This window comes from Etheostoma spectabile, chromosome 5 (genome assembly GCF_008692095.1).
Source record: "Etheostoma spectabile isolate EspeVRDwgs_2016 chromosome 5, UIUC_Espe_1.0, whole genome shotgun sequence".
Lineage (NCBI taxonomy): Eukaryota > Metazoa > Chordata > Actinopteri > Perciformes > Percidae > Etheostoma > Etheostoma spectabile.
The window spans coordinates 20,064,186-20,076,253 of NC_045737.1; the positions used below are offsets into that span (position 1 = coordinate 20,064,186).

At 39.1% G+C, this 12,068-nt stretch overlaps 2 protein-coding genes across 9 annotated transcripts in view; one reads left to right on the forward strand and one right to left on the reverse strand.

Moving 5' to 3' along the window:
* The window catches only part of slc20a2 (solute carrier family 20 member 2), a 58,086-nt gene extending 51,668 nt beyond the window's left edge, over window positions 1-6,418 (forward strand). For all 8 annotated transcript variants that reach the window (XM_032514922.1, XM_032514929.1, XM_032514921.1 and 5 more), the window contains one exon: window positions 2,322-6,418. In XM_032514922.1, coding sequence (XP_032370813.1) covers window positions 2,322-2,486 — 165 coding nt within the window. In that variant the 3' untranslated portion in view covers window positions 2,487-6,418. The remainder of the gene's footprint in view (window positions 1-2,321) is intronic.
* Window positions 6,419-11,782: 5,364 nt separating this feature from the next.
* Window positions 11,783-12,068, reverse strand: part of LOC116689435 (E3 ubiquitin-protein ligase KCMF1) — a 15,499-nt gene continuing 15,213 nt past the window's right edge. The window contains exon 7 of the mRNA XM_032515961.1: window positions 11,783-12,068. This exon is cut by the window's right edge and continues 1,278 nt beyond it. The gene's annotated coding sequence lies outside the window, so the exon portion shown is untranslated.

Here is a 12,068-nt window from a genome sequence, read left to right on the forward strand (position 1 = left end):
CAATAACAACTCCCAAAGTTGCAGTTTTGACTTCTGCAGTTTTCCTTTGGTAGCAAACCCTCACACGTTTTTCTTTAAGAGGACCATTGTACTAGAAGTTGATGACATTTGATGTAAGCCTATTAGTTGTAGAGCAGAATATCCCAAGTGTATAGCTATTGGACAGAGAGATTCATGAGAATGTGTCTTATCGCTTTCTTTTGCCGTTTTTTTGTAGCAAGATTTTCTTTTACTTGTTAACATTCTTTAAGTTTTAAGATTACAAGAATCACATTTTTCTATAGTTTAATCTGTACAAATAGAGATTTCTAAAACATCTTTGCTGTTTAAAGGGTGCTATACTAAGTTGGACTGAGCCAAGCTAGCTGTTCCTCTTGTTTACAGTCTTTATACTAAGCTAAGCTAACTGGCTGCTGCTTGTAGCCTCAGTGTATTCTCTTCAAATTGGTAGCCTGTATTTAGGAAGAAAGTTAAGTGTAACACAGGAATTGTATTGTTAATTCATGTCATTGACACAAGTAAAAATAAGGGATACAATTTTAAGCACATAATAGCTGAATTTGTGAAAAAAAACAATCCTGTGTTTATAATTTAGATAAATCCTTCAAAAATTGGCAACAGTCTGCTGAAGGGAAACTGCACAAAAAATCAAAACTGGTATTTAATTACTGATGATCAATTTGTGTAAACGTCAACATCATCATCCATACCTTAGTTTCACTTCTCACCTCCACTTACCCTTGTCTCTTCCCTAAAACCTCGGATAATCAACTGCTATGTCCTAATGCTAAATCTACTGATGGTTGGAGGTATATTAGTCTGGTGTGGATTTAAATTGAACGATTGTGTCGGGGAGATGCACAGACACACTGTTGGATGAAATCTGTATTTTAAAGTTATTTGTTAACTTATCATACCGTTTCTGTTAAAAGTGACACTGATGTTTTCAGAAAGTAGCCAACAATATCTGTAAACATCTCCCAGAGAGAAAATGTGAGTGTAAATGAGGGGTAATGGCATCCGTTTGGTTTAGTGGGTTTGGTTTACCTGTGTGCAGATGAAACTGAATTGATGCCCAGTCCTGGAGAGATTAGGTGCAGTGACTCGGTGTTTCATAAGCTCTACAGGCCGTCTGCAGCCCAAACACTGAGGTCACACTGAGTTCAGGCTTTGCTGATGCTTGCCTAAAATACTGTAATTGGCTGTAAACAAAAATCTTGACCACAAAGTTTTTTTTATTGTTCCACACAGGCTTTTGAAACACTGCTTTTAGAATGATGCTTATTATCCAAATGAAGACAAAGTAAAATAACTTTCTGAGAAGTTGACAGCCTAAATCATTTCCTTCCTTCCCACAATATGTTTTTGTATAGTCTAGTGTCACTAGTGTAACATTTGAGTAAGATAGACTACAAACACCTCTGGTCCCTGTTGACCTTCCATATTTAGTGAGTGTGACAGAAGGTGTCTCATGTTTCTCTGGCCGTATAAGAGCAGACACAGTTCAACCCCCGCCCACCTGCAGCGTCACAAATGGAGCGGAACGCAGTCACTGCACATGACACTCCAACGCACTGAGGGGTCTGAAATGAATGAATTCCTTCTCAGTAATATTCTCACTTGATTACTTGAATAAGTATGAGAGAAGAGTTCATGGATGTCTGACATTAAAAACACTAAACAATAAATAAATTAGCTGGGAAAACTCTTACATTAATTATTTATAGCCCAATAAAGAGGATTTTTGGTACAGCAGAATTGCTGATTGCAGACGTCCACACCCAGATATTAAATTTGAAGGATTGTGTAGTAGTAACTTATACAATCTGCTTGCTTTGACTAACAGACATTTTGGACTGATCTGGTCTTAAAGAGCTGAAGGCTGATTGCAGGCTTTTCTGCCCAGATACTAATGACGTGTCATCACCTTTTGTTTCCTTACCTGTGGATCTTTTTGGTCTGCTTAACTATTGCCAGTGAAGAAATGCAACTAACTACATTTAATCAAGTACTTGAGTACAATTTTGAGGTACTTGAACTCTAGTTGGATATTTCCATTGTCTCCTTCTTTATACTTAATTTCACTCATTAGCTGTCAAGTCCATTAGAGCTTGATGGACAAAAATTGGCTAAACTTACAGTAAATATAAGAAGTAGGCCTGTAAAAACAAGCTGATATGATTTGAAGTCATCTGCATAAGAAAAGCCTGAACAACCTGCAGCTCTTCAGTGTCTTTGACTTTGCCTACCTTAAACATTTTGTTCTGTGCTGCTGCTGATTGCTTTCTTTCTCCCCCCTCCCCCCTGGCTGCGGCTCCTAGGTGGGCTCAGTCGTGGCCGTGGGCTGGATCCGCTCCCAGAAAGCAGTGGACTGGCACCTCTTCAGGAACATCTTCCTGGCGTGGTTCGTCACTGTGCCCGTGGCCGGCCTGTTCAGCGCTGCCATCATGGCCCTGTTCGTCTACGGCATCCTGCCCTACGTCTGAGGATGCACGGCTGGGAGGGAGAACAGAGGAGGAAGAGAGAGTCGGTGAAAGAGAGAGGGAAACTTGGGTAGAAATCATCGCTCGAGTGTCAGGGGTACCGATAAAGGAAAAGGAAATGATGATAGAGCAAGGGTGACGGGGATAAGAGAAGGAGAAGGGAGGAAGCTGCAGAGGTTAACATATGGACTTGGTTGTACTGTGGGTGTGTGAGGAGGGTTGGTTCATATGCTGCCTGGCTCCGTAGTCCAGTAATCTTTTTTTTGTCTCATTTGAGTTTCTGATCGGAGTTTATTTATTCTCTTATTTTGGGTGCATATGAAAGTCTATAACCAACTATTCAATCTGCTGTACATATATGACAGTAATAGGGAGATTTCCAGTACCTCTTAACAAGAAGTATGGCAAAAGAAAAAGTCAGTGGCAGTCATTTTCTGTCCCTTCTTTTTTTATCATGAGTTTTAAAAACAAAAGGCAGCGCACGACGACAAATCAAATCGTTAATTCTGCTCCACCTAAACTACAGTAAAACTAGATAGTTCGGCCTGCAATCCCAGGTAGCATAGATTGTCAAGTGCTCATTATTGTTCCAAAACGCCAGAAAAAAACCCTGTACATATTGTTGTATTGGATTGAGTGTGATTTGTTGTTTTGCAGGCTTGTTTTAAAGTTCAAAAAGAGGAAGAAAAAGATGTGCGTGCGGCAAACCAACCCATCCATCATCTCACTTTTAACATGCTAGCCAGGTACAACTAGGGCCAAATGGAAAGGACGCCTCAGAGGGGGGGCGAGGGGACTGTCACTCTGCTTTTTTTTTAATTTTCCTCATGATACCACAGAAACCTGATTTGCTAAAGAGTTGATTTTTGTCAAGAGCTTCTGTATGTTTTTAGAGATGGATCTCATATTTTTTAATGATGTAATATACTGTAATTTGTACTGTAAATACTGTCCTTAAAGAGTTTTGGGAGGGGGGATAGTGGGATCATGGTGTGTTTTTAATGTAGTGGGGAGGGAGGATCTCCACGATGTCATAGTTCCATTCATTAATTACTGTGTTTCATCCCAGAAAACACACACCCTAAATGAACACATACACTTGACAGGCTGCTGTTTTTTCCAGAGGTGTGCAGAAGTACATTGATTGGAAAACCGTATTTAAATTTAAAGTAATGAAGCCGTACTCAACAGAAAGCTGGAGATATTTCTTTCCTTCTGATTTTATCGTATCAGTAAAATCACCAGCATTGGCTAACAAATCTTTAGTTGAAATGTTTCCTTGAGAAAATGTTTCAGATGGGGATATTTGATAGACTTAAAGTAGAATGAATTTTATGTGTCGCAGAAGCCAAAACACTAAAGCTGAACAGAAACAAAAACACTAAGGTCTCATGAAATGTTCACATATCTTCATCCGTATGCCTTTGTTTTCATATATAAAGCTCAGCTACTGGAGTCATTTCCTCATATTAAAGGCTCCTGCCAATGATGGACCTCTACACTGTCCACGTTCGGGTCATTTCAGATCTCCCGCCCTGTTTTGCCGGTCAGATCACGTCTTAGTCCAGGGTTTATCTGTTTCTGTAGCCCTGAACCTCGGTCTCATACCCCTGGTCAGCCTTGTCATGTCAGACGGCGATTATGTGTCATATCTAACCCGTATTATAACTCCGCCAGTTATGCAGAGGTGGAAAAAAAGGGGATTCAACTCCAGCCACACATGTAGCTCCTCAAAAATGGGCTGTTATTTTACTTTTTTAAGTGTAGAAGCGTTTGTTCTGTTGATCACCTGCATTTCAATCAAAGTGCTAAAGGTTAGGTACATAACATAGGGTCAAGTTTCAGGCTAAATCAAAGTCCAGTGGTGGTGGATTTGAGGACGCTCATGTCACAAAAATATCACAAGACTTATCCTAGGATCATTATGTGAGATGGTATCTGGGGGGGATAGTACTGATCATCACCAGCTTTTTAACAGGGTCACCAGACCTGTATAGACGAAGAAAGTCTAAAGCTTTTTTTGTCTTTTATTTGAACAAACTCGTTGCCAGATGTTGCAAGTTCTTTTTTGTTCTTGTGGTGTGTTTCCTAAAAAAAAAAATATTTTTCTCATGAACAAATCTATGCTTAACTAGCCACTTGCCTTGTAACATTGTGTTTTACTTTGTGCAGATACAGTTAAATAATAAGTAATGTGGTGTTTACATCGTAACCATATTGTAGAGTATCTGGAAAAAAAACCTGTTGCCTAATGATGCCAATGAAAGACAAACTATTAACCATGATTTTTTTTTTTTTAAGTGCAAGTAAAAAACTAAAATAACCTGAAGTGTCTAGAGAGAGAAAGAAAGCGAGAGCATGTGTGTGCTCGCGCAGTGACTCGTTTTGTTGTTGTTGTAGTAGTAGTAGTGCTAATCATGATCCCCGTCACTTTACACTGCTATTACAATGAGTTGACACTACGTGTATGTGTGCAATTCAGTAATGAAGAGAATGACTATAGAAATTTCATCAAGACTATATTTTTCTACCATATCTGAGTTTTAACCTGGGTGAGCTTCCAGACACTTTGGATGACACACTGTGGGGTCGATGGGGAAACTGGAAAACAGGGACTAGTTGTTCTAAGATATCTGTGATACTGAGAAAAGGTCTCATTACAAGTGTCTTGCCTCACTGGTGCCATGTGCCACACTTCCTCTAAGCCCCGTGTGTTCTTCTAGTAGATTGACGTGTCGGTTGCCAATAGATCAGATTTTTAAATTACCATTTTTATGTTTGAATTTTAGATGAAAACCCTTTGTAATTTTGTTTCCCTACTGCTTTTGATCATGAGCTGTGAGAGCAGGACAGCATCTTGCTAAAACCAGGACAACTGCTCACAAAGGTGAAACCTAGAAGCAAAAATCTCTCGTGGCGAAACCTCAAATCTTAAATCTTAAACTTAGTAACTGATAACTGGACTATGAGGACATTTGTTTCCTTGTTTTGGCAGGTAACCACTCTTGAAGCTCATACCCTTTCACTCTTCCACGGCATGTGTGTTACACAGGGGGCTGCACAGAGCTAGTGGAGGAAGTCAGTTTGGAGAAAATAGGCCTAGAAGATCAGATTTTCAGAACAGAGTCTTCAAAACAAGCCAATGTAACTGCTTACTTCTAGATAGAACACAAACCTTATTGTTTTATAGAGAGCAACGGGCTAACTGAAATTCGATTCAAGCTTTTAATTCTAAGTGTATTGTGCCATAGAGTCCTTTTCATCTTTCTGCAGAAAAACTTATTTTGTTCATATTCTAAAATAAATAGGCATGTTACACATTCATACTTGACAGCATTTGAGCACCCTGTCATTTATAGATAGGATAAAACATTGATTGTTTTGTTAGCATGTAACGACGACATGAGCTACCAAGTGCAGACTTAAAACCTTGTTGAATGCCAACAAAATAATATTTCTAGTCTAGTCTAATAGTAGGAGAACCCCATGTAATGTGCATATTTCCGCAGATGAAAGCCACTCGATGGCAAGTTCTATTATCTGGCTGCAGCTGGTGGATGTTTGTTGCTCTTGTGTTTAAGTTAAGTAAACAATGAAACGAGACTGAATCTACTTTCCTCATGGTGGATTACGAGGTTTATTTGACTGAGGTCAGCCAGCATGCTTCAGACATCTGGTTTGTGCTGCATCACCACCGTGCTCTGCAGGCCCCTGTTTTGTAACTCACACTGTCATTTTCTGTTGTTTTACCATGCCATTCTCAGCCCTGATAGGCCAAAAGGGATGCACTGCTCAAGATGGGGAGGGGGCGGGGGGGGATTGTCTTCTGGTGACTGCGTTAAACATATCTGATAGTAATGTCATAAAAGCAACTATGCTACATGGTAAATATTAAAGTAGCATTGCTCTTAATATATTAAAGCCCCTAAAAACTTTTTTCCAATATTACATATTTCTTTGTCACAAATAATGATTAAAGTAAGTTAAAACGAACCTCTGTAGGTGTTATTTATCAAGGGTTTAACCATAGATATAAAACAATGGTTTTAACACTGGAATCTCAGCTAATCTGGCTCGATCGGACGTTAGCAGACAACCAGTCGACTATCGTCGCATGTCGTTGGTTCAGTTGGTGCTTGAACATATGTTCCATCACCTTCTTCCAAAGGAGCCCAGTCCACTTCAAGGCAGTGTGGAAAGCACAAAAATAAGAGTTCCAACTTGCTGATTGAGAAAGGAGGGGCCTTTTTAAATGAGTCAGACCTTGAGATTAATTATCTTATGAGTTATAGATCAAACTGATCCTTCATTGATGCAGCTTAGATTAGATCATATCCTGAAAGACAATAAATCCAGTGATTTTGCAGGTAAAACTCAGGATAATCTTTCTTTCAACAATTGGTTTGGTATGAACGCAGCCACTAGATGGCCCAGCCTGACACTTCCCCTCCCTGGAGAGAGGAAGCGTTTTAGACCAGTCTGTTCCGGCGCCTCAGTATCAATGAGTGGTGGAGTTGCCAGTGAGGGAGTTCCTGTGCTTCTATTGCATTATAACTGTTTTGGGACCTCTTTGTGGAGAAACGGAAGATGCCATTGCTCTCTCCCTGAATGTGCAAAACAAGCCGTCTGTGAAGGCGCAACCACACTGCTGCCACTCTGTGGTCGTGTAGCTCCGCCAGGTGGAATAGCGCCCTCTCCTGTTTGTATGGAACTAACACCGCCTCTCAGAGGTGGAGGGGCATCAGCTCAGACCTTCACGTGCTGTCTCTAGTTTTCTGGTCTGTTTTGTGATAGAATGTGCTCCTTGGCTGGCCTGCAGGCTTTACAGCTCTGTGTTGTCTCTTTACCGTTTACTGCTATTTAACTGTCCGGTCCTTCAAAAGTAAAAAAAAAAAAAAAAAAGGAATGAATAAAAAAATAAATCTATAGAAATTGTAGCCTGCTTCTACAAAAATCGTAAAGCTCTTCTGATTTGCATATATCGTACTGTAATGTTTTATTTAAGATTTTAGTGAAGAAATGTCTGCATTTTAACTAAATTGTGGGAATTAAAATTACAAAGAATACCGAAATTCCACTGAGTTGTGTCTTATTTTAGAAAAGATGTGTAGGCCCTACGAGGTGAAGACATGATGCTTACTGCAAGCTGGAAACCGTTTCTTTACCATCCCTTCATTGCTTTATTACATCCTTTTAAATGTAAACATGCAATAAGATGATATAATTTAGCTTTTTAACAAACATTCTATGTCATTGGCCTATTAGATGAGATGACAAGGCAATGAGAGCGATTAATTATTAGCGTATGCAGTACTATTCTCCTAGAATTATTAGTATAGGTTTTTTTTTTCCTTTCTATCATTGACTTATGATTCAACAGCTTATCTTAGTGACTGATGTGTAAAATCAGTTTCCCCTTTTTTTTGAGCATATTTAATGGATATACATTTATTCCCTGTCCTATTCTTCATAATACTTTGAAACACTCCCTCGTGGAACTAGATGCTTACTTTACAAAAACTTAATCATGATGATAACACTGGCTGTTTTGTATAAATATATATAGTATATGTAATTTTTTTTTTTTTTACAATAGCGAGGCAGTCTTATAACTTGTATACATCTAATATTAACTTTACTTTTGGATTTGTAACTATATATCAGCAATATATTGTTGTGCCCTAAAATATTTAGTGTTGTGGTTGTGTTGTGTCTCTGTCTTCCCCCCCCCCCCCCCCCCCCCCCCCCCCACACACACACACTTTGCATGCATTTGGTTTCCACAGCAACCAACCTCCTTAAAGACTGAATGAATGTGCCAAATCTTTTCAGGCTGCGGTTATTTAGGGGTTTAGAGCTCAGATAATAATTCAGGGACTTGGCACAGATTGCACTTTTAAGTTCCCAGCACTGTGGCTGTCTAAGAAGTCTCTACAGTAACGCCGAAAAATGCTGGTTGGCACACAGCAAGTGACACCATTTACGTCCAATGGGGATAATGGTTTCCATTTCATGTTGGTTAAATCAGTAACCAACAAGAAATGGAAACCATAACCTCCCTGCAGTCACAGGGTTCCCACTGCTTCAGAAGCAGAGACATTGTTCCACTTGAGTTCTTTATTTGTGGTTCTTGTGTTCAACTTAATTGACAACAGAAAGCTCTTCAGGTTTATAGTGACTTTTTAACTTCAGTGTAATTTGTGGTATGTAGAAAATGTAATTACATCAACCCATTTGTTTTTGAGTGACATTCACAGCCACTTAAAACGGATTTTTCTCATGCAGGGAGAATCTGCACTTTGCTGAAAATAGGTTTTGTAAGCGGTTAAAATCCACATGTCCAAAGATCTATCCATCTGTCTTTTATTAAATTACATTAAGCTGACCAAAGTGACTTACAATTGCTATGCAGCATGTCAGAAGTCGCACACCTCTGGAGCATCTGTGGGTTAAGTGTCTTGCTCAGAGACACATTGGTTGATGTATCACAGTGGGAATGTCCATGTCTCCCACACCAAATGCATGTGTCCCATCCACTGCGCCATCCCCACCCCCCTATCTGTCTTTCTATCTATCGATCTATCTATCAGAACCACTCAGATTTCAGCTGTCGAGTCTAGCAGAAAGGAAATAGCATATCTGAGTTTTGCTACAGTATAGCCTACATATTGTCTGTGTAAATCACAAATGTATTTTTTTAATTTTTTTTTTTTTAATTCATCAGAACACCTTTCCATCTCCCTGGGTAGATGGGTGTAGAGGTTGTTCTCACACAGCCAATCACATTGTTTCATTTTAAAATTATTGTGGCCTCTCCTTTGAGTCCATGTAGGCTACTCGGTATATGCCTTCAAATAATAATAATAACTAAATAATTGTTCCTGATGTATGAATAATGTATGCCACTGTTTTATTGGCATAGGCCTAGGCCTACTACAAAGGAGCAGCTGGGTGTTGTGCTAATCTGGGCTGAATGTTGTTTAATTTGTATAAATGACTAAATGTTCCCAGTGAGATAAACCAAATATAGCTCTTTTGATTTTGTTTTTGCATTAGTCAGCCTGTCCATCTTGGAAGGAAATCACAGCTTGGTTCATGTCTAAAGGCGTTTTACCATTACAGTAAACAAACAAGCGTTTTGAGCTTATGACCTCATAAGGGGCAAGATTCCAGATCAGCCCATCAGAGCTTTTATTTTCTCAAAGGCAGAGCAGGATACCCAGGGCTCGGTTTACACCTATCTCCGTTTCCAGCCACTGGGGACCATAGGCAGGCATATTAATGTTAATAAAAAACTCCTAACGTGAAATTTTCATGCCATGGGACCTTTAAGCACAGAATCCGTAATCTCCAAAGCAAACCATTGGCGGCCGAGTTGCATTGTGGGTAATGTAGGCGCCATGTTTTGACATAGAAGAATGATGTGTTGAAAAAATAAAAAAAAGGTTCTGCCGCAACAATTTTAACAAGGGTATAGATTTGGTCAAAACCCAAACACGTTTGTGTATACATATATTACCAACTGTATGCTCAGTTGACAGTGTATGTAGCTAGCCTACATTTAACACATAAGTCCTGCAATGAATTCTACCTTCATGAAGGTTGGACATTTGGTTTAAACTGTTTTATAAAGCTGTTGATTCCACTTTGTGATCATTATGTAAGGGTGGTGGTTTATTGTATTGCAATTTACTGACTCGTGTTTCTTTTATTTCGTCCACCCCATTTATAGGAAAGGTTGTAGACTTATTAGCAAACACCCCTCGATATAATGCAATACAGTTTCAACAGCATCATAACGCACATCCTCCAAAATTATCAGAAAGAAATCAGAAAATAAAACCGGTTTATAAAAAAAAGCAATGTAAATCTCTGCTGCATCTTTATTCCAGAGAGACGCCGAGTTTCTCTGCCTTATCGTTGGCCGATGTTCATTTCTAGCATGTTTTTATGTATTTATATTATAGGTTTTTTTTTCGATTGCTAAACGACAGTGGGCACAACTGGAGTCACGTGCAAAACTCTAACTACAGTCTGCACAGCGACAGTTCATGTGGCCCAAACTTTAGTTGAAAACTCTACACACTTATCCCATGACTTTAACCACAACGTGCACAACACTGTGGATTCACAGCACTTTGTTCAAATGCTGACACACTGCTGTTGCAACGCACAACACCACGCATTCAAAACAGAATAGATTTCAGTCTGGTGCCTATCAAACACTGCTGATTGTAATTTAAGATGAAAGCCTAAGCAGGTTTTAGACTAGTTAGTGAACTTATACAGTATTTTTATAAAGAGAAAGCTCAGAAAGCCTTTTTTTTGTATACAAACACCAAATAAGAATGAAACCATTATACACTGTAGAAACAGGTAAAAGAGCAAAGGTAACAATATTTCCAGGTCAGATGTCTGAGGTTACATACAAAAGTAAATAACACTATATATTTACAAGAGTAAAACTGCGTTCTTACTGTTTTTCAGAAAGTAATGGAGGTGAAAGCAATGGAAACACCACATTCATTTATGTTTAGAGAGGATGCCGACATCAAATGTGATGAAGAAAACCAGCTGCATGATGCTGGAGAGAGGCAGGATTAGTCACGCTATTCTATTAGTTTTGAACATTGTTTTTTTCCCCCCAGTAATTCCATAAATTCCGAGACAAAATACTGTATTGAAGCAAACTGATTTAATTCCTTCTTCTTTACCTTACGTGAAAATTGTTATATATGGAAATCTATTTCTTTTCTTTAAAGAAACTATCGAGCAGTGTGAAGTCACTCAAACTGTAAAGATGAGTGTTGGTGTTTGATGCTAGTGTTTTTACTCAGTGTGTTCTGAGTGACAGTGTGTTATCTCAGTGAGGGTTGTTCATAGTGTTTGCTGCACTGAGCTTGTTTTGAGACGTGTGTTCAGAGTTGTGTTGCTGTGAATGAGTTTTGCCTGTTTAGCTCAGGCGACTGTTGGTAGTGCAGACTCCAGTTGTGCCCACTGTTCAGCAATATAAAAAACAAAAAACCTTGGAAAAAAGCGATGGTAGCAAAGTACTTTTTTCAGGGCAGAGTGTCTGCCGGTGTCCAGTAGGTCCCAACAAACTGACAAATATAAAGTCTGTTGCACTGCTGCTGTGAATGAAGAAATGCATCAGGAGATGACGAGACTAATTGAGATTGAACTCGACCTGTAAGATAGGTGTTTATTTTTACCATATGCTGTACATGCTCACCAAGAAGTTAGCAACTGAGAGAGGAAAAAAAAGAAAAGAAAGTAAAAACACAAACGAGAGAGCAGGATTGGGTTAGTTAATTTCCATCCAAAACATTTTTTATTGTCCTCCAAACTGAAAGGTTTACCCTGTTGATTTGGCTTTCGCTGAGCCAAAAACATACATTGCATTTCTTCAGGTAGCAGTGGAGGCATACAAAGATCTTTTTGACTGAGAGAGAATTAATGGAAAGAGCAATACAAGATGCTCTCCTTCAAGTCACATGAGTAAATTTTGCATTCATGAGTAATGGAGAGAATTTCAGATCATGGGAAGCTTGAGAAAATAGTGTCTGGTCTTCCATAAAAGGGGGG